Genomic DNA, 22,253 nt, shown 5'->3' on the forward strand with positions numbered 1-22,253 from the left:
CTATTAGCAAAAATTTCTAACAAAACTGGGTAAGGGAAGAGTAATAATGACTTACCTTTGATTTCTTCTACTATTAATTTATCACATATTTGCTTTTCATATGTCTCTATATGTTCTAAAGACTCCTGAAAAAGATCTGCCTCTCTCATCACTTGATTCTGATATAAAATCAGTTCACTATATTCATAATCTATTTTATTAGGAGGAACCTGGGGGGAGGAAGAAAACAATATATCAGTTACCTGTACCTCAAATGTAGGCTGTATTACAGAATACAAGATTTAAACTATGGAACATAATCAGGTCTGTTTATGTACTCCACCTAAACACTCAAAATGTAAAACTTCCATTACTCACAATCAAATCAGATTCATTTAAGGATATCCATTGTAGTTAACACTTTAGAAGAAATCCTTTATTTCTCTTTTTTCTATCACTGTGGCAGCTAATTAAAAACTGAAGTGTATGAGAGAAAGCAAAGATCTTCATACATTTTTTGTTCTGAAGCACTAATGTGCTACACAACAATTTCGACATAAGTTCTACAGCAGATGGCTGGGGTCTAACAGCATCATTTTCAGTACACCAGAGTTCTGGATCAAACTATTTCCAAGAGGAATGACCCATCCATAGCTTGACAACTGGAATTTTTCAGATAGAAAATTTACACTATTTCTCTCTAACCAAGTGTTATCTGCACTAAACTTCAATTCCCCAGAAAATACAGCACACGAGCATGTAGAGTTTTTTAAGCAACAGGTAATTATTTTTAGGTCTGCCTGCAGTTGCAAACCTAGGACTTTCTACAGGCCACAGTACAACTAGTGGCTCATCCACCTTGCAGTGCCACAACAGCCAAGGAAGCAGGGTGACAGTGAAAATTACTTCTTTCTTAGATATAACCCCCTAAAGCGGATTTGGTAAATGAAAAAGTCTTGCCAGAGTCATAGTAATTCTTTCCATACTAAATGCTCTTCACTAATATACAAAACACTACTCCAATTGCAAGAATGTTAGAGAGCAAATGCAATCTTCAAAAAATGCCCAGCAGATCAATAAAATTATATGAAATGTACTGTCCCAAGAGAAATTGTGAGAGAGACTTATAATCTAAAGTGATTTTTAACATAGATGAGAAGCAGTTGAGTTTCACAAATGTTAATGATATTTTTTCCTGTGACACTACATACTTTGTTTCTTCCCAAGCAACCAACACTTCAAAGTCACATCGGTCACTAAACAGTTTACTATGATTTTCTGTTCCCTAAAAAAGCTTTCCCCTTGGTCTTTAAAGACACAAATTATTTAATAAGAAAAAAACAACACAAACAACCAAAACACTACACTGGCTGAAAGGAACTTTATTATTAAGAATACTGTCCTAAACCACTACTTTCAGCTCTTCCTGAAGCACAAACTGATTCTATAGGATTTAGCATTTGTAATTACATGCTCTTCAGATTTTGAGAACCAACTTTTACAGTATCGCTGGCATTTTGAGAAATATTTGAATTTATATAAAAGTGGTCTGAAAGATAGCATAACTAAATAAAATACTGTAAAGAGGTATGTATCAGACAATGAACTGTGAAAACAATATCATTCAAGTACATTTTTTACCAGCTAATACAGTATAGCAAATGATGACTAATGCAACAAGACTATACCATACACAAACTAGTCAGCAGGTAGCATTAAATTCTATACACTTCTCAATGTAGCTCTCTTATCTACAGCTCCACTTCCATTTCCACCTTTGCTCAATTTTTAGTCTATATCACCCACTAGAAATCACTAATAAAACACTGTTACCAGGAAAGCATTTTTAACTGCTTCACAGAACGGACTCATGGAACAGGGTTAAGCACTAAGCATGTCTTCCTGTTTATCCTTACTGCAATACCACAGAACCAAACTGCAGAGCACCAATTCATTTCTTTCTGCCTCACCTCCTCCTAAAAATATCCCTTCCTCCTCCAACACAATACACATATCTAAATTCCAAATTCCACAAGCAGCACAGCTTTTTCGGCACATCATGAATTGGTTTTAGGCCTTTGAAACAAGATTACCCAAAAACCCATAAAAAATATATACACAATACACTAACAGATATTAGTTGACCTCCTCATGGCTGTTTTTTGGCTCAGCAGGATAACAAAAAAAACCCCAAAACTAAAAAAAAACCCAAAAAAACCCCAAACAAAAAAAAAAAAACCCAAAACAAGAAAAAAAACCCCACAACAAAAAATCAGAAAACCCAACAAAACAATTATTCTTACACAGAGTAAATCCACCAGAAAGATTTTTTAAAGTAATTTTAATAAAAGTCAGTTTTCAAAGATACTTTGATATTTAATCAATTTAATGAAGATTTAAATCTGTAATTCATCAGAAGACAAGCAGTTAACAACCCCAGCAGTTAATCTGAATTATCAGATTGTTTTATAAAGAATAAGATACTCTATAAAGACAATGTCCACACCATTATTATTGCTGCTCAATACATCTTTACTCCTCCCTCCCCCTATAAGAGTTACGATTCTGCCACAGGAGATGTCCAGTTTTCTCCTGAACTCAATTCTGCTGTTTCAGAATAAATAAAATAAATAAAAATATTTTTTTCCTCTCCTTCAGGACCAAAGAAGGATCAGCTTTTCAACCATAGGTCCCCTAACAACTGTCACTGAAAGAATGTGACAAGATGCAGCCAAAACATACCTAAGAGCAGACCCCCAAAACTCCAGAGGTTTTCTGTCCATATCTGTATTTGTGGGCCTGATGTGAAAATTAGGAATAAAATAAAAAATTAAGAATAAAAAATTGTTCTGGAAAAGAAGACAGGAAAAATGGGACATATACAACAGTAAAACAAATGGCATAGTTGTTTTACACTGTGGTTCCCAAAATTTTAATTCTGAACTGACTCTTACATAATTTTGACTTAACCTGGGACAGCACAAGCTGTTACATTTCCTGCAGTGACGTCTACCTTTAACCTCATAACCTGTTTTTGACTGAAATATCGTGCATCTGGCCAATTTACAGCTTTCAGATGACAGGCAACATTTATCTTAATACACTAAGAGAAAATTCACCATTTCCACTGATAACTTAGTGACTAGAATAAAAGTGTCAAGGATAAAAAGCAATTTTAATTTGATGATCAGCTTCCTGACACTATTCCTTCCTTTATTTTCCCTGCTAAGCAAGCTTCTTAGCTATTACTCTTCCCAAACCCAGCCTAAGTTTTTACAAAAATCACCTAGGCTTTTTTCTATTTACAGTAAGCAAAGAGACTCTCTGTCCTTCAGACAGCTTTCTCTGTAGTCATCTTATTTTGCCATATTGTTCTTTTCATTTTCTAACTTTTTGACAACAGGCTCATCAGTAAGTCTTGATCTCTCAGTAATGAGTACTTTATGGATAAAAATCCCTGCTTGTCTGATCTAAGAGTGTACTTCACTTTTCACCCATAAACTTGCCCTGAAGGACAGTTTTACAGTAAACTAAGTCACACTAACTGCAGCCTGGATCAACAAAGGCAGCTCACTTCCCTCTATTATTCCCCTTCCTCTCTCCCCTCTCACCTCACAGTTTATTCAGTTCAGCCAATCAATCCTTCCCAAGAGTGATTATTTTTCTGGCACTTAGGTTTCCTGAACCAACCCTCCACAGGCCAGCCGGTGCAGCACAAGGAAGTGGTGTGAGCACACAGGAAAAACTCCAATTGCTGGTTTTGGCAACAACTTGTAGCTAGATTATTTTGTAATACTGCATCTTCAGATATTCACCTACAATCACTAAAATGACAGTCCCTTGATTTTTTTCTTAGTTTTACTACTTGATTTTGGCTGTTTGCATTCATATCTGAAAGAACAGAGCTGCCTGAGTAATTCAAGTAAATAAATATCATCATCCTACATTACCATTATTTCTCAATTATTATGACAGCAATGTTGAATGCAATGTGTTACATTTCTCTGTCTATTCATTAACATGAATGGTAGACAGCACCAGGCCTAATACAGATTGCCATAAAACGCCTCAAAAACATCCATTTCTCAAAGAGTGCTGCTCACGAGTCATTTGGATACTCTTCAGTCATTTAATCCTTCTTTTAAACTACCACTCTTCTATTGCAGTCACATGCAGTAGTCTGTAAAGTCCATCACAGAAGCTGATCTATCAAGTTGAGTGCATACGAACTACAGGCCAAGAGGGGAGATTTGGGAAAGAAAGCAAGCAAGATGTGTATCTCCTCAAAGATCCATGCAATGTTCTGAACTTAATTATTTCAACTGCAGGACTGAAAAATCCAGACACCTCAAAAGCAGTACGTTTGGGGAATATTGTGGAGGAGCCAATGCATGGCAAAACTGAGCTGTGAGTTCGCCTGGGCTCTCCTGACTGTTCTGGACCCAAAACATGGATTCTCTCTTCCAGTGTTTGGGGTTCCACCTGGGCTTGCACTCATCAGGGAGCTGGCATAACAAAGCACAAAACTATTTTCAAGAGAAATGGAACTAATGTGTTCATACCTATTTATAGTGTTTTGGAGAAGAAAAGACACTATACCACTTAACTGTCTCAAACAATCTCAAGAAAAGAGGACAGGCTTGCTGGGACTAATTTCCTATAAAATTATGCTGTCCAACATTCATAGGATATTTCTGTCTTTCAATGCTTAAGCAGCTTTTCCATCTCTTGCCTCTGACTGACAGGATGCTAATCAGCAGTTAAACCAGCTCATCGTACAAGTACAAGCCATCTTCCTATTTACGCAAATTTCCCAAATAGCTCCAGCTTTATCAGAAAATGGCATCAGTGCTTGCACTCATCTTAGGACCGTCTTTGTTTTAGGGTGAGATTTGAGATGGTGGTAACTTACACAGCAGACTCAACCAATACAATCCACTCATCTACAGTATTTAAATCTGGCTTAGTCACTAGACTGCACAGTGTATCATGACAGCCCTCAAACAACCATATTTACACACAACCTTTTAGAAAAGACAACAGCACTAACAGCATCACTTCCAAGGGGTCAATACCACTACTAAGCTCTCTTAATCCTCAAAGAGCCTCAGTTTCTCATGCGACATTTTCTGGTTTTCCATCTACTGTATATTCTTTCTAACTGTCATTTTGACACCAAACTCAGACTGGGCGCTGCTGACTCATTTGAGAATGATGACTTTCAGGTTGTCAAACACTCACAGAAGATGACCCAATTTTGATCAAAACTTATTCTTTTCCATTTTTACTAAATGCTGAAGTTACAGCTCTTTTCAAATACCAAGCTATATATACCCAGCTTGCAACATCCTTTTTTTTACCATTATATGTGATCAAGACAAACACTGGTCTCTCCTAGCCATTTATTTCCTTTCTTACCCTTAATCCCATATATAACAGCTCAGAAAGGATATGAGATTTTTGTTTTAAAAACAGTTTAGAGGTCAGGTAATATCTTAGTACTTTTACACAGTACTTCCCAGATGCCTCCCCAGCTGAATGGATCTATAAGCATGTTTCTCTTTCTTTCCACATTGCAGAATAATCAACACATCCACTCTGTTCTGCTAATTTAGACTGTATAGCTCTGTATTACCACTAACAGAACAAGGGAACAGCCTCTCTCAAAAAAAAAAGGTTATACTCAGTGATTTCAGTACCATTTGATTTACTCAGGTCTCACCAACACCATATCTGATCAAAGAATCTTCAGCTACACATTCACATTACTCTGAAACCAAGCATTGGTTTTAAGCGTGCTAGATACAGATGCATACAAACCATTGACGATATTTCATTCTTTGTAGAGATGTAATGGCATCAGACTATGGCAGGAGAAAGGGCAAATAAGCACAGCCAAAATATTAAAATATTTTCTGTAGTTTCACCTACTGTAAAGGGGCAGGATCATCACAGGTTTTCTCTAGCTACAAGTCTCACAAACATTAAGTTACTTCGCATGAGACTACTCTTATAAATTAAACTCTAACAGTTTATTTCTCAAAGCAGAAAGCTCCACAAATAACAAATTTATTCCTAATCCATAACTGATTTCTATTTCCAAAGAATGAATTCCTCAGATTCTATCCCTTACACAGAAAGTGTTCTCTTTCCAGACCAGGAAATCTTACCTGCTGGGTTTTCCTAAACTCTTCAAGTAATTTTAAGGCCATGTCATAATCTTTTAGTAAGTGGTATGCAATGGCATATCCAATCCAGGAAGCACGTTGTGTGGGGCGCAGTTGAAGCAGCTGGTATCTTGTCTCCTTCAGTAAAAGAAAAGCAATTTTAAAAGAAGAATTTTTAACCACGGTTACTACACATGTACCATGATTTAACACCAAGACAGCTAACATTTTCAATGAACTTTTAAAAGCCCTAGGCAACCTTTGAAATTCTAACAGCATGGCGAAAAGCAGCACATTTCTGTCTCAAATTTGGAGGTTATATTCTAAATACACAAGTCATGGAACAAAGCATAAAATCTATTTGAGGAGACACAGAAGGTGTCATTTTCAAGAGCACCTCCTAAGGGCCCAAATTATTTCCAAAGATAGAGCTTTGAAATCTCAGAAAGCCTTTTCCACCAAAAAGCAGGAACTCACTGCCACTGAAAGAGTGGCATTTACTCCCACAGGCACAAAGTCCTCACAAACTACTGCAACACTTCTAAGAACTTCTTCCCGAGTCAAATCATATCCTCGGGTCAGTGATCCTCTTTTCTCTTTGCATTAGCAAATTCAAGGGAATTAATATCCTTAGTAAGGAGACCAACTAATGCCAAGCCCACAGTCCAGTCCTCTACTTCATATGAAACAGACTAATCAGTTCAGCCATTTTGAAACTACTCACTGGCTTTGGACAAATTTTAAGGTTTTATTTATAATAATAATCGTCACTGGGATTTCAGAATCAGTCATCATGGGGCAAGTTACCCACATACTAACAACAAATGTGATAGTGTATTTCTTACCAAAAAAAACACCTTCAGCATTTGCACCCAAAACACAGTTTGAAGGGTTCACAATTGCTTGGTAAGTACTTACTAATTAAAGTATTGTACCTTTTTCTTACTATTTTAGTAAAAAATGAGTTAAGAACTATTTTTACAAAGTGACTAGTGAATCCAACTGCACAGAACAAATATTTCTAGTTCTGCTCTCAACCTCATATAGAGCTCTACTGCAATATCTTTTCCTGCTTCCCTAAACAATAGCTTAAAATATTTTTGAAATGGATAGAGTAGCAATAGAAATACTACCAATAAAAGGCTTCACAGAGGAATAGAACAAGAGAAGGCGAGCAGCAACGAGTGGGCATTCAAAGAGAATACTTACTCTATATCCTTCTAAATCCCTCATCTGAATTTGCAACAGAGAGAGATCTCTCAAAATCTGTAGGTTATCTTTATCCAGTTTGAGTGCATTCCGGTAACACTTGATGGCTTCATCATATTTCTTATCCGAACGCTGCAGAAGACCATAGACATGCCAACCTAATGCAGGTTAAGGAAGATACATTTACAATTTTCACAAAGTAACTGCAGTGCACTTGTGTTACAGGCCAAACAACTTGACATCTTCCTTGAAGATCAGTACCTTCACAAATGAAGATGGATTATTGCAGCCAGACTCTACTAACATATTGTAAAATATTAAATGCTTCCAAATTTTTTTAATGACATGTAACTGCTTAAGTCACATTCAGAACCCCCTGAGCACTGTTACACAAATTAAATTATCCAAACTCCACCAGACTGTAAGAGTTAGTCACAGATTAAATTTTTAAATCATGCTGCCACAATTACAGTAGGAATTCTTACTCATAGGAGTGTTTCATTCTAACAATGGAATTCATGTACGATTTCTACTTTTCCTCACTTGCCTATCTGTAACCTCAATTAGACTCGAGCTTTTACAGTAAGGAAAAAACATAGAACTCCACTGGATTCACTGACAAAAGGGAAACTTAGCATTTTGTGCATCAGAAATCTTTGTCACAATCTCAGCATCTCAGATTTCCATCAATAGTGTGCCATAGCAATACGATCAGGTTTTGTACTACAAAGGATACAGACGTGACTCTTCACATCATTACGAAGTCCTTTACGAACAAATTCATACGCTTCCTCCTTCTTCCCTAAGCAGTTCAAGGTCAGTCCTTTCATCGCAAGTGTCTCTGTAAGAAGTATCAGATACTTATGTTTCTGACTTCCCATATGCCAGCTTCACAGCACAGATATCCTTTGAAGTTGTTACACAGTAAAGTCTCCCATTAAAAAATAAATTTAGATCAGGATAGCAGCCTTGCACAGCTGAAGACTATTACATGGATCATTTCCTTTCTTGAAACTCATCTTAAAAAGATCACTTGTAGAGCATCATGCAGATGTGATGAAAACAGACAACACAAACTTTTATTAATTAAAAAATACACTTAGCTGGCTTTGAGGGAGTTAACAATAAGCTACAGCAAATTTAGAGAGTTCCTCAATGAGTATTAAAGTTCTCGAGGCAAAGACCAACGGGAAAAAAGGCTGTGTCCACCACAAGAAACAAACCTCTGTCACAGTCCATTCCCCTGTTACAGACTTCTTACAAAGTATTAGTTAAAGGAAGCATATTTACTGCTACCACACTAGGAGTGTAAGAGACCTCAATGCAATAACATTTTAATCAACATTCTGAGAGGCACAGGATTTCAAACGGTATGTTGGTATGACTACTGTTCTCCCTCTTCCCCCGTTCTTCAGGGCACACAGTAGACAAGCAAGTTGCATGTAATGCATGCACTATGCCTGAAAGCTGTTGCAGATTGATATTTCAGTGGTTTTGTTAAATCAGAGACCGCTTGTTTGGCTTTCTGCCAGAAGATCAGTCACCTTTTTCATCATAATGCTCTGTTTTTCCTCCAACTACAACCTCTTCCCCAGTAATAAAAGCAACAGACCACGATCTCAAGGTCAGCTGTAATGGCAGTTTGAAGTTTTATTGATAGACCCACTTAACACTTTTTCTGTACAGTACACCTATCAGTGAACGACAACCCAAAATTAGTCAAGGGCTTTTTTTTTGTTGTTTTTCAGTTTTCCTACATCCACACTGTAAGAACAGAGAAAGCCAGAATGATACTTTTCAAATAATATTAAGACATTTTAAGAAGAATATCTGCACTGTGGGAAAGGGAGCAAGCTAATCCTGCCTTCCCACACCAGGGAGGTAACTGCCCAGCCACATCAATCCACCTGTTTTGCCACCTTCTCACTAAACTTTTGATACTCCTTTTCTCTGAGGCTAAGGGTGACAAGTGCAGCTTTCCATCAGATCATTTCACTGGCTTAGCTCTGCCTCAGCTGTCCATTCCAGGCTTTACTCCCAAGCTTCAAAGCCATTAGTGGCTCAAAGCCACATAGTACGTGGACTGCCAAGGCAGCTAGCTGTCCTGGAAAAGTTTAAGAGGCAGCAAGAGCAGAAAATACAGATCTGTATAATGAGAAGCTACAAAAACAGAAGTGCTAGTAAAGACAAATGCATTAGGTCAGAGCTTAACAAACCACTCTAGCTTTGAAGCAACAAAAAACCTACTTATCTCTAAGGAAGTAATGAAGACAACAAAGAAACAGCAGACATGTATGGAAGCATGAAAAGGATTAGTCAAACATTTTGACAAGATTTGACAACATCAAGTAGGAAAATAATTTTACTAACACAGTACATGCACATTCAGTGTTAGGTTGCTTCAACTGTAAAAAAACCCCAGAAAAATCCACTCTATCAGAAGAAAAGTGAATAATGTAACAGAAACCTGTAATACAGTAAGACTAGAGAATCCTATTGAAGATGTAAATAGAATTTAACAGATGTAAATAGAAGCAATATTCTGCTGCCCTGTTTCCTACAATATTTATCAGAGCAGGAGCACCAGATTCTGTCTTCAGCTTCAAGTATTAACAGCAACAGTATTACACTTAATTCTACTCTCTTTAAGTAGCAACTTGGTATGCAGTACAGAAAATTTAAGACTATGAACTTGACAAAAAACCCTCCAGATTTTTAATTTATTGGCAGAACATGTTCATATAATATTCATAAAAAGGCTGGGCTTGCTTTAAATAGGAATGTAAGAAAAACCCACACTAGAATTCTGACCCAGAAACCTAGAAAGGCAAGTTGGAAGCTTCACTGAAGTGTTGCTTCCACCATGTATTTTCATCTTCAACATCCCAGTGCACAGGAGTGTTAGAGGTAGAGTGGAAACCTGACCTGAATGCACAAAGACTGAAAATCCACAGTAATTATTCAGCCATAACAACAGAATCACATTCCACAACAGGCTCTTTTCTTTCTCAATAGTATGATATAGACTAATAAAACACTTAAGCTCTTGACAAGAGACAAAAAAATAATTTTGAGTCTGCAGTTACCTCCATGTTCAGCAAATTTTGGGTTAGAAAGGATCATCTTGCAGAACTTGAGTCCATTTTTGTACTGTTTTTGTTCGTAACATTTCTGTAAAAGATGTGAAATACAATCATTGAAATGCATTTAAAACCACAGTACCTTAACATACTATTACAAATGTAGTCACTTGTCCAGCAAAGTATGGTGATTAGACCACTAACAAACTCTAGGCAAATATACCTTAAAAATTGCTTCTTCTCAGCATTCAGAACATGCAACAAATACTCTACCTCATGGTCTACTTTTTATTAAAAAAGTAATTCCTTTTCAACAGAAATAGGAAAGGGAAGTAGCAATAGGTACTTCAATTCAGAAATTCTTAAAATTAAAATCAGAGTTAGGAATCTTGACTCAACAGAATTTTTGAGGTGAATTAATATCAGAGTCTAGACACTCCTTCCAATATCCCATTTCCCTGGCCTAGTGACTTCCTAGAACAAGACATCTCAAGACAGAAAACTTTCCTAGTTGCCAATACAGACTTTTAGAAAAAAGAGAGAAACCATGAAGTAGGATACTTTTATTATAACCTCAGAAATTGATACAGAGATATCAGGGTGGGAACATTTACCTGGGTATTAAAAAAAAATTAAACATTTAATTTCTACCTGTAATAGTACAGTAAAAGGCTACTTATAGATATCCTTATAATACAATTTACCTAATTACAAGGCAAACTGGCAAACTGTATGGTTCAGCTGTGGGAACATATAGAAGAAACAAAATGTGAACGTAGGTCCCTTTTCTTCTTTTGGAAGGCACTACCTAAATCACTAAGGTTTTAGTAATTTAAACCAACTACTGATCACTACAGTGGATCACTAAAACAAATCTGTTTAAACCAGTTAAAGGCATGCTTGTGTCAGTAAGCATGAAAGTGATTTCAGGTCATTTATGCTTTTTAACTGTAGGAAAACCACTAAACCAGGCTTAACTTGGCACCATTTTCAGTTAATAAGGACTATTGTCCTGCTGTAATTTAGATAGCTATTCTCAGGAGAAGATATGTCATTTCAGTTATGCGCTTGAGTGCTTTAGCAGTCTCTCACAGATCATTCCCACTCCATCAATCTTCCAGGACAAAGGCAAAATATGTGTTAAATTAATATAGAGATAGTAACTCCTTTGCAAACAGAACAGATTATCCCATTACTTAAAAAAAAGTAATACAGAAGGCAAAAGCAATACAGAAACATAGGCATACTCATTTTGGGGTAATTGGCTAAGGTAGCAAAACAAGGGTCCTCCCTCAGTCTGTGAGAAAGGGCTTAACTGAAGACAGTTTTTAGGTTCTTGTTGCCTGCAATTCAAGACACTTGCGGCTAACCATGCCTAAGTGCAGATTAAATCATAGAATAATTTAGGTCAGCAGGAACCCTTTGAGGTTACCAAAATCAACCCTCAAAACAAAAGAGGGCTAACCTTGATATTAGATCAGGCTGATCTGCCTGACTGACTTCTGGCAGCATGGCTAGAGAAGCAGTTACACTATGGGAATTCACATTTAAACAACAACAACAGAAAAGCTCTGAGTGTTTGTTTGGCTTTTTTTTTTTTTTTTTTTAATTGAGTACTAGTTTCAACATATTTTACCAGAAATAACCTAGGTTGTGGCAAAACTTGGAGTCCCCTCTACGGTAAGGTGAAATTCTCCTATTCATCTACTTTCTTCGCTAACTTACAGTGCTTTGTATCATTTTTAAGGAATCCTAGGAAAACACCAACAATGTGCTATGTATGCTTTCTAAACTTATTCGAGTATGCCTAAAAATTAGCAATAGTGAACATTCCTTCACGGTTCTACAACTCTTGCAACATTGAGTGAAACCCCAAATATACAGCAGTGCTTAACCAGAAGCTATTTGAGACAAGTGTGCACTCAAAATAGATTAACTACTGGAGAAAATCAGATCCATTATCCTTGTTCTGACATTTTTTTCCTATAGAGTTCAGCCTCAGGCCTAGAACAAGAACTGAATTGAAGACTTTTAGAGACAAATGTGATTTTTGGAAGACAGACAAGATCACATTTTCTGAAGCCCAACAGATGAATGGGAGAGAGAAATGAATGCACTCTACACTGAGAGGAAATATAAGTTCAATATTCAGTTTTTTGGCTTGCTGACAAGACAACATGCTTAGTTTAGGTTGAGAGAAGAGAAGATCTTGGAGGCCCAAGTCCAAACTTTAATCCAGCACTGCCAAGTCCACCACTAAACCATGTCCCCAAGTGCCACATCTACACATCTTTTAAATATCTCTAGGGTTGGTGACCTAACCTCTTTGCTTGGCAGCCTCTTCTAATGCTGGACAAAGTTTTCAAGTGAAGAAATTTTTCCTCATATCAAATTTAAACCTCCCCTGGTGCAACTTGAGGCCATTTGCTCTTATCCTGAAGCTTCTAGGAGAAAAGACCAATGCCCATGTTACCACAGCCTCCTTTCAGGTAGTTGTAGCACAGATGGACAATTCATAGTTGGGAAGCCTCATGTCTCCATACGTGTTCTCAACTTTTTTTACTTATCAGGACAAATGTAGCTGAAATGCATTTACTAGAATCTGTCCCACTGCATTAAGTCCTTGGTTCACTAAGAGCTCAAGTTAATTTGCTGAGTTGTTGGGTTTTTTTTAACTCTATTATCTGTAGTGCTTAATGTGATGCTCCCCATCACCCCTTTATGGCAATCATTTCCCAATAAAGGTCATATCAAATAATGAATGTTTACACACTTGAAACCTCAAAGGGAAACTGTGGCAAGACCAAAATGTTATTCAGAACTTCCGCTACAAGATGTTCCTAGAAGGATCCTACCTCATCTGGCAAAAATCTCATTTATTCCCCTTTTCAACACTAACTCAACAATATAATCTGCTTGTAGACTGCCATACCAACCTAGATACCATTTTGCATACTTTCAGGTAAGCATCAAGTGCCTGTACACAGATGTCAAATTGGCACTGCATCTGAGAAGTAATTGTAATTGTAAAGGTAAAAAATCCTACGAACAAGGATACAACAATGAAAAACAAGAAAATATTTGATTCCTGTATTACAGTTCTTCGCGGCATCTACTTAGCAAAATGCCATTCATAAATTCTATTTTTTTATTATTATGTCATCTTTTTTAAAGACCTAAAATCCCTTCCACTACTAAATATAGATAGAATCAAGATTTGAATCACTAGCATTAATTGTAAAACAGAAGGACTCCACATATCACTACTCAATCATATGTGTCATTTATATTTTACTTATGTTTAACTATTTACAACATCAGGTTAGTGCAGGGATGATTTTACAAACAACATCTCCCTAGACATGGCAACTGCTGCTTTGAAAAAGGCCCTGCACTGAGAGAACAGTTACATTTTTCACATACACAGTTTATAACAGGCAATTTTATGGCTGAAGAACATCCCATTAGCTCAGCCATTAACACTCCCAAGAAGTCGTCTTAAAAAAAAAATAGTCTCAACTGGTGACTTGAAGAGAGACTGCAGCTGCAGCAACCAATTCCCTTCCTCACTCCATGGCCCCAGTGTCTCTGAAGGTATTCAAGTGATGCATTATTTCACAGAGCATTTTTATGTGAAGACTAGAAAAAGAGCAGTATCACATTCAAAGACTGAGGACAGCTATCGCATCAAACCAAATAGTGTTAAACACAGCAAACAGGCTTCCCTGATCAGCTTAAATGTTTTAATAATTTAAAGATGTTTAAGATGGTCTGTGACTGTAACAAAGCTGCACTGACATTCAAGCCAAATTGTACACTGACCTGTCTGATGGTGAACTTGTGTAAAGGGGGCTTGTAAGAAACATGGGGACAACATTTTAGCAGGGCCTATTGTGATAAGCTAAGGGGTGATGTTTCTAGGCTAAAAGATCAACGCAGACTAGACATAAGGAAAACATTTTTTATGATTATAGTGGTGAAACACTGGAATAGGCTGCCCACAGAGGTGACAGATGACATCTTCCTGGAAACATTCAAGGGGTTCTGAGCCACGAGATCTAGTTGAAGATGTCACTTCTAATGGCAGGGGGTTGGACTACATGGCCTTGAAAGGTCCCTTCCAACCCAAGCTGCTCTGTAATTCTGTGTGCAATTTCTTTAACAACAACACTGCAATTTAAAAATTGATTCTGCTGTCTCTTGATAAGAACTTATCAAACACAAAATCCAAACCATAACCAGCATTTTAACATTATTCTCTGATCCTACTTGTACAGCACACATTCTGTTGAGACAGGTCTGCACATCAATAGGCTGCCTTGCCAGAAACATGATGGAACATCAGAACCACCAAAAAGAAAAATAAACCCTTCAAATTAAACAATTTGAACATAGCTGCATAAATACAGCTTTAAGTTTTATTGGAAGAACAAATGAGAGAAACATTAGGCTGGATAAGACCTCTATAATTGCCAAGTCCAGCTGTCATGTTCTCACTGAGCCACGTTCCTGAGTGCCATATTTACGTGCCTTTGTAAATACTCCCAGGGTTGGTGACTCAACCACTTCCCTGGGCAGCACGTTCCAGTGCTTAACCACCCTTTCAGAGTGGAAATTTTTCCTCATATCCAATCTAAACCTCCCCCGATACAACTTGAGGCCATTTCTTCTTATCCTGACACTTGTTACCTGGGAGAAAATACTGACTCCCACCTCACTACCACCTCCTTCCAGGCAGTTTAGCAAGTGGTAAGGTCTCCCTTGAGCCTCCTTTCCTCCAGGCTAAACATCCACAGCTCCCTTGGCTACTCCTCAATAAGACTTCTTTAAGACATCATTTGTTTTAGTCTTCCCTGCTACTGTACTTCCATATATTCCAGCCTGCAGACCTCTGAGCACTCAACAGTTTCAACATTCTCCTTGCCAGGCAGTGTCTTGGCTCCTGTTGCCAAGATTTTGGTGAACTCAAGGAAGATTTTGGCAATACCTAGGATTCATTAAAAAATTACTCTTCTCAATGCTCTGTAACACTGATGGAAGCGCTGCTTAAAGAAGGAAACCAAGGACTAAATGTGAAACATCAAAGCCTAGGGAAAAAGGGCAAGGCTTCCACCAAGCCTTATGGAAAGGCTGTTGGAAGTCAGTTATGCTGGAAATATCTCCCAGTCACAATGGTGATCAAGTTCAGTAGTAAAAAACCCTTAGAGTTATCAAGGACACAGATTCTGATCAGCACCTTTTCCTAGGAGCCATGTGGCAAGCACTTTGGAGCTGATCAAACTACTGATACACATTTCTGACCAAAACCAGCCACCACAACAATCAATACAAGAACATCAGCACACTGTCAATATTCTTAACTGGCATTTAACACTAGGACCTTTTAAAAAGCCCTGTTTTACTGCACATCCATAAAACAATGCCATCAGCATAAAACAGACAATCTATTTCCTACAGCAGCTGACAAAATTAGTTGTCTAAGTACCTTAGATTTAGCAACACTCAGTAGTTACTGCTTCTAAGCTAATAAGTAATTATTAAATTATTCACCAGTTTGATAGCAAGGTCTGTCCATCTTGTTTGAAGGCATTCAGCATCTGTGTTGGAAATGCTCCTCATATTACAAACTATATGGATATTTCCAATGCTGATACACAAAAAGAAAGTATCATGAGACCACTGAAGTTCAGAGACAGACTAGAAACCTCTCCATGAGATTTTTCAAACAGTATCCCTCTCTCCACACTGACTTCAGTTCACCAATGTTTTAGAGAATGAAAAAAGTATCAGCTGGAAGGGGCCTCAGGTCATGGAGGCCAAGAAAGCCCTGTCTCAAGGATCTTAAACTTCTAGTCCCAGGGCAACCATTCCAGGGTATCACCATGTTTTCCTACCCATTCTCCACAACCTACCAGGATTTTATATATGCATGGCCACCCCATGTCTGCCATTACTCTGCTGGTAAGAGCAGTTAAGCTCATCATCTGAAATAAAAAGAGGAAGACAACGTAGATACATCCTTGCTTGCTTTGATTATCAAAATGGACAGGCATCATTCTTCCCCAGACCTGGGGACTTAGAGATGCAGAACAGTGCTGAGTCAGAACACAGACAGTGGTATACAACAGAACAAGCAGCCAGCATTACATGGTGGTAACATTTTGATCAATGTATTAATGTCACAGTAATATCTAAGCTTTCACTACCATGATACTCTGTATACAACAGCATTTTTGCTCCTCAACCAGATTTTCATAATTAATCAAGTTCAAATCGTCAGAAGATGCAAAACTTGGTACATAATGCAGCTGGTGGTAATAGTTGTAATCACTTGCTGGTTTACAGTCTTTATTATTGACAGAATAAAATTCATATTCTATTTATTACAGGAAAGAACATGTACGATAAGAGAATGTTTTTTCACCATTTATTGTCACAGACCTCTTTAACAGCCCTATAAACTACACCTCTTTTAAAAGGGGAAGCTATTTCAATATGCTTGCCTTAAATTAAGACCTAGTCTAATTTCATGCTGTGCACACACACTCAAAATCTGAATTCCTAGAATTGAGGATATTCCTAGAATATCCTTTGCTTTAAATGGGCAGAAATAAGAAAACATAGTAGATAGAGCTCTTGCTGACAAGTACTTTGCATTTGTAACTTTTACATTGCTTGACTTAATAGAGCTCTCTCCAGTTTATGAACATGTGTGTGGCCCCACAAAGTAAAAACCGTAACAGCAACACTAGAAATGAGACAAGTTGTAGCCCAGATAGACATTTTCCAGTAATTTTCAATCTGCACTTTGTGCAGAAGTACTGAAGAGACCGATCTGCCCCATCTCCTGGGATGAATTGCAATTTGCTTAGCAAGAACTCAGACTAAGAAGATAGCTCCACAACCTACTGGAACTGCATCTGAGAGCAGTTAAGTAAATGAAACCACGAACACCAGCACTGTTTTGTGAGATCTGATACAAAACAGAATAAAATAAACATTGGGCTTTAAAAGTTACAGTTTTATTTTGGCATCTTCAAGCAAGTTCAAGACAATTACAAGTTCAAGCACCAATTTAATCTCGACATTCCAAAATCACATGAATCACAGCACATCAGAGCTGAGATCACACACACCTGGTACAGGCCACTAGAGGTAGGATACAAGGGCTGGATGCAGAGAGAGAGGTTTTTGAGTAAGACAAACTCTACTGCAGTTCTCACCAGAATGTTCTCAGCTTCCAGTTATTTGTGCCTCACCAACACTCCAAGCAAAAGGGTTTATTCTCCATTCACAAAAAGAGTAAACAGGGTCCCCACCACACACCCTTCAAAGTGTCCAAACCCTTTTATATGGCTAATACATCATGCAGCAAAGGGTTCCACAGTAAAACTACCTTTTAATTAACAACCTCTTGCTTGGAGCCTGCTACTTTGCAGCCACCGTTTCTACCAAAATCAAAATGAATAACAATAGCTTGAAGATAGAAAAGTACCTACTTAACTTCTGAATCTTCTGTTAAGGTCTTTCTCTCTCTAGAAGGAAATTTCATACTCCTCTTTCCGAGGAGGCTTGGGACAAGAACCAGGGGAAAGAGCAAAGCACACTGCACTGCAAACATAGACTTGCAGTGTACTTGGGCAGTAGCATTACAGCCTGTTTCTTTTCCCAGGATTCACCAGTTTTCAGTGTATAGGGGAAACTGTTTTAACAAAACTTCAAATACCTCTAAAAATCTCAAATCTTGGGGCAATCCATCTCACAGCCTGTACGAGGTCTGCACTAAATTAGGATTTCCAAGTCTTACATTCATCTACAACCAATTTTACTTGTCATGACTCAACTGGCTCCAAAAACATGGAAGCTTTCAGGTGGCCTTTATTTTTTGTGCCCCAAATAGCTCAGAATTGAACTCTTCTTGCTATTCAGTGCTTGTTCTGTTCCATATAAATAGCCAAATAAGAAAAAATTCCAGCATAAAACATGGAGAGACTTAACTCTGAAAAATTAACATTTTTTTAAAAGAAAAGTATAAATAAAAGTCCAGAATTAAGAAACAACCCACAGCATTCCACAGAAGCCTGCTTTCTGAGCCTTGCACGATGACCTTCACAAACTCCTTTTGAAAAACCAAACCAAGAATATCTATTTGGGATTAAGCCTTCTCCAAATGAGACTCTCTCAAATCACCGACAAATGTGAAGTGTGACTCCCCCTTATGAAAGTCTTACTGACTGTTACCACTAGCGTGGCATCTATCCTCCACCATTCTGTCATTTCAGTAGTTTGCAGCTGGCCAGGCATCCTCACCACCTCGTTTGAAAGTCCATATGGAGGGAACCGCTTCCACTCTTCCTAGGCTGCCTGTACTCAGCAGCGCAAGCAATAACCACACCAAGAATCAGTCTTAAGTTACACCAGAAGATCTAAAGTGACTGCTCCAAACTCCTGTCTTTAAAAGGAAGGGATCTTTAATGTCAGAGACTTCAAATATCCACTGCTCCAGTGGTGGATTAATAATGGCTACCTCAGCTATGGTATTCATCTCATTTGGGAGACCCTAATTAGCGTAACAACTCCTCAATTATTAACAGTTCAGAGTTTAATAGCCATGCCTCGACCAGACAGAGCTGATTTGATTCCATAAAGCCAATGTTTTAAGACTAACTCTCCCAAGTCATTCCCAGGAGACTGACCAGTTGCATGCTTATAAACCATTATTATTTCAGTAAATAAAATTTTAAAGAAGCTTTCAGAATTCTATGGATAAGAATTAATTAAATCCTACAAACACCTGTATATTTATATTTTATCAAAGAATAAATCTCTTAAGGTTATTGAAGAAGTTGGAGAACAAAAAGGGCATTACAGAGAAGTTGAACAAGTCCTCAGAAAGGGCACTTTAAGTAATTTCTAACATTTCCTTTAGCCTGAAAAATGGAAACTGCATGCCTGAATGAACTGAGCAGCAACAATCCATTGCTGCAAGGCTGTATACTTCAACTAATAAGACACAAAAAGTCTGGAAGTCAGCTGCAATTAAAGCAGCAAACCTTATTTTAGGCAACAAATACGAGGAATTTGCTAAGAAACCAAAGGATTAGTCAGTTACAGGCACGGTATCTAAACATGGAACAAACATCAGACCATACCTTACACTGCTTGAGCCTGGGCTCACACCAATACATATTAGAAGACAGTAAGCATTTCTTGAACACAAAAACAACTTGGCAAGTAAGCCTTGAAAGCATGACAAGAACCCCAAGGCTTTCCTCTAAAGCTTACTAGACTACTTATAAAGCCTATCAGACTACTGCCATGCCCTGTCCAGACAGCTGATTTGATTCCATAAAGCCAATGTTTAAGACTAACTCCGAGACAGTTTATAGTATGGATTGATGGGTGAAGGGGAAAAAAAAAAAAAATCAAAGCTGCTTTAACTGAAACATACTCCGAAGGCAAGTTTACAGCTCAATTTTAAATACACAAAATAGAAGATCAGGCTAAGCTTACTAGAAGTTAACACCAAATACAGGATACCAAACTTCAACCTTAACAAGAAGTCTTTCTAAGTTACCATGAGTATGCTTATTTTAGACAGCATCTGCCCCATTCACTTAAAAAGTCACCTAAGCTGAAGACTGGCTTTAATTGGCAAGAAACACACAAGCACTCCCATACTAATTCTTATTTGTGATGTCTTTCTCCTTCCATGAGAGGGGAACATATTCAAATACTTCATCCATGCCTTCCGTGAGGCTGTGAAGTGGAAGAGAAGAGCTGGAAGCTGTTCAGCTCTTTACTCCCAAACAACATCACACCTGTAAGCACCAACATGTCTTCCAGGGGAAGAGCATCTAGACTGAGAGAGTCTCTGCAGAACAGTGAAAGTATGGCCTAAGAAACAAAACAGACCTGGAAGACAGAATAGAGCAAGACAGGACTACCTTACTGCAGTCCTGATCAACTAGGACTACTGAAAGCATGACCTATGCTACAGTTGCTATTACTTCCCTAATCACCTAACTGCTAGTTTTAAGTCAGCTTGTTCAAGCCCTGCCAAGCATGCAAGCATTCAAATTGATGTGGCTTAAAGACTATTTACTCAGCTTCTCGAGCAGACTTCTCAGCTTACATTGATCTCCAAGAGGCCACACTAGCCAGGGCAGCTCTGACAGCTTTGCTGTTACTTGGGCGTCTTGTTCAGAACATTGATAACCATTCTGATATGTTACATCCACACACCAAGTCACTGTGAAGGATTTCTCATGATCTCCAAATGAATTTCCCCTTTCTCAACTGCTAATTCTCTGCAGAACATTCATAAAAATACTAAAGTCTTAATATATGAGTATAATTTCCTTGCATCTGTTGCAAGTGATTAAATCACTACATGCTTGTGGGGTCTTACTATGCAGCCTCCCACTTAATCCCTGCCCCCAGTTTTGGAAAATACTAGAGGTGCTATGGGCTTTAAAATATTCTAGCATTGCCAAAGTAAGCAAAAGCTGGTTTGATTAAAGAGCCTTTAGCACCACAAACTATACTACCAAACAGAAATACTTTGAGACATGTCAGGCAACCAAAGGGCTCCATCTGCAGTATGCCGACATTAGTATTCCAGAAAGGAGTGCACCAGAAAGAGTCAGAGCTAGTCAGAAAATAATTTTAAGAAATTAAGTTTCAAGAAGAGACACGATACGAAGACACAAGCCAGTAATTTTGTGATCAACACTTTAGGAACTGCAACTGCCCACTACGCAGTGCCAGTTAAAGGCTCCTGAAAGTTTTAGACAGCAAATAAATTTCTGCATGAACTTCACTGAAGTTTTATGTATCTCTCTTCCTTGCCTAAACACTAATTTCCAAGTTTTATCCACTGTTTAATATTAAAAAAAACACTGTCTAAAATATGATCTCTAGAAAAGCCATTCCATAATCCAACCAAAAAAACTTTAGAAGTGGCTGCTACTGTGAACTTGTCTGCTGCTAGTAAGAATAATCACTTAACTGTTCTAATATTAGTCACTTATTTTTAGCCGAGAGAAAGAGGAGTGCTAGAATGACTTACTAAGATGCATACCATAAGCATGCAGTAAGCAACAAATCACCATTAAGAACCAATAAGTTTTTTAAAACCTGTACACTACACAAAGCAGCAAAAAAAAAAAAAAAAAAGAACACCTCTGAAAAACTGCTGTAAAAAAACAGCTCCGTACAGAGTACAGGAGCTTACTGACACTGTTTGAGTTCAGCTTCCTGAAGCCCGAATGTCCATCTCTGAACCACTATTGTAGTTCTGAAGCACTGAAACTACCTAACAACTCAGAGAGCACTGAAGAAATCTGCGCCTGCCAGTAGGATTACTTAGTGTGCTGCACAGACGTCCTCTGCCTGCAGAGTGGTAAACTGAAACAAAACACCTCAATTCTGTTGAGGCTGGAACTCCATTACTATCACACTGACAAGCTCGCGAAAAGGGGAGTGTGGTGTTTTCTTGTCTCGGGAGTGGGGCTCTTTTTTTTCCCAATAAAGTGTTACCATGATAAAGTAGAGTGACTGAGTTAGAAACTCACAGCTAAAGGGAGCTCCTTCATCAAAGTTATCTCGCAAACACTAAACTTGCACCGTTAAGTCTCAAAGAGCGGAATTCGCCCAGCACAAAGGAGTTGAGACAAGTCCTCTGAAGGACGCACAGAAGCAGGATACTTCATTCCACCACACGTCTTCAACTACACTCAAAACTGCTGAGCGAGCGAACTACTTTTAACCAGTCCCTACACCAAAACCGAATCTCTCGCTGGAAATAAAACGCAGA

At 38.0% G+C, this 22,253-nt stretch overlaps 1 protein-coding gene across 3 annotated transcripts in view; it reads right to left on the minus strand.

Moving 5' to 3' along the window:
* Positions 1-22,253, minus strand: part of NAA16 (N-alpha-acetyltransferase 16, NatA auxiliary subunit) — a 64,514-nt gene that overhangs the window by 40,457 nt on the left and 1,804 nt on the right. For all 3 annotated transcript variants that reach the window (XR_005255701.1, XR_005255702.1, XM_038127044.1), the window contains exons 2-6: positions 10,442-10,526; positions 8,092-8,196; positions 7,356-7,513; positions 6,150-6,284; positions 56-209 (exon numbers count right to left, since the gene is read on the minus strand). Coding sequence is in view for 1 of the 3 variants with exons in the window: in XM_038127044.1 (XP_037982972.1) it covers positions 56-209; positions 6,150-6,284; positions 7,356-7,513; positions 8,092-8,196; positions 10,442-10,526 (637 nt within the window). In the remaining 2 variants the exon portion in view is untranslated. The remainder of the gene's footprint in view (positions 1-55; positions 210-6,149; positions 6,285-7,355; positions 7,514-8,091; positions 8,197-10,441; positions 10,527-22,253) is intronic.

This window comes from Motacilla alba, chromosome 1, assembly GCF_015832195.1.
Source record: "Motacilla alba alba isolate MOTALB_02 chromosome 1, Motacilla_alba_V1.0_pri, whole genome shotgun sequence".
Classification (NCBI taxonomy): domain Eukaryota; kingdom Metazoa; phylum Chordata; class Aves; order Passeriformes; family Motacillidae; genus Motacilla; species Motacilla alba.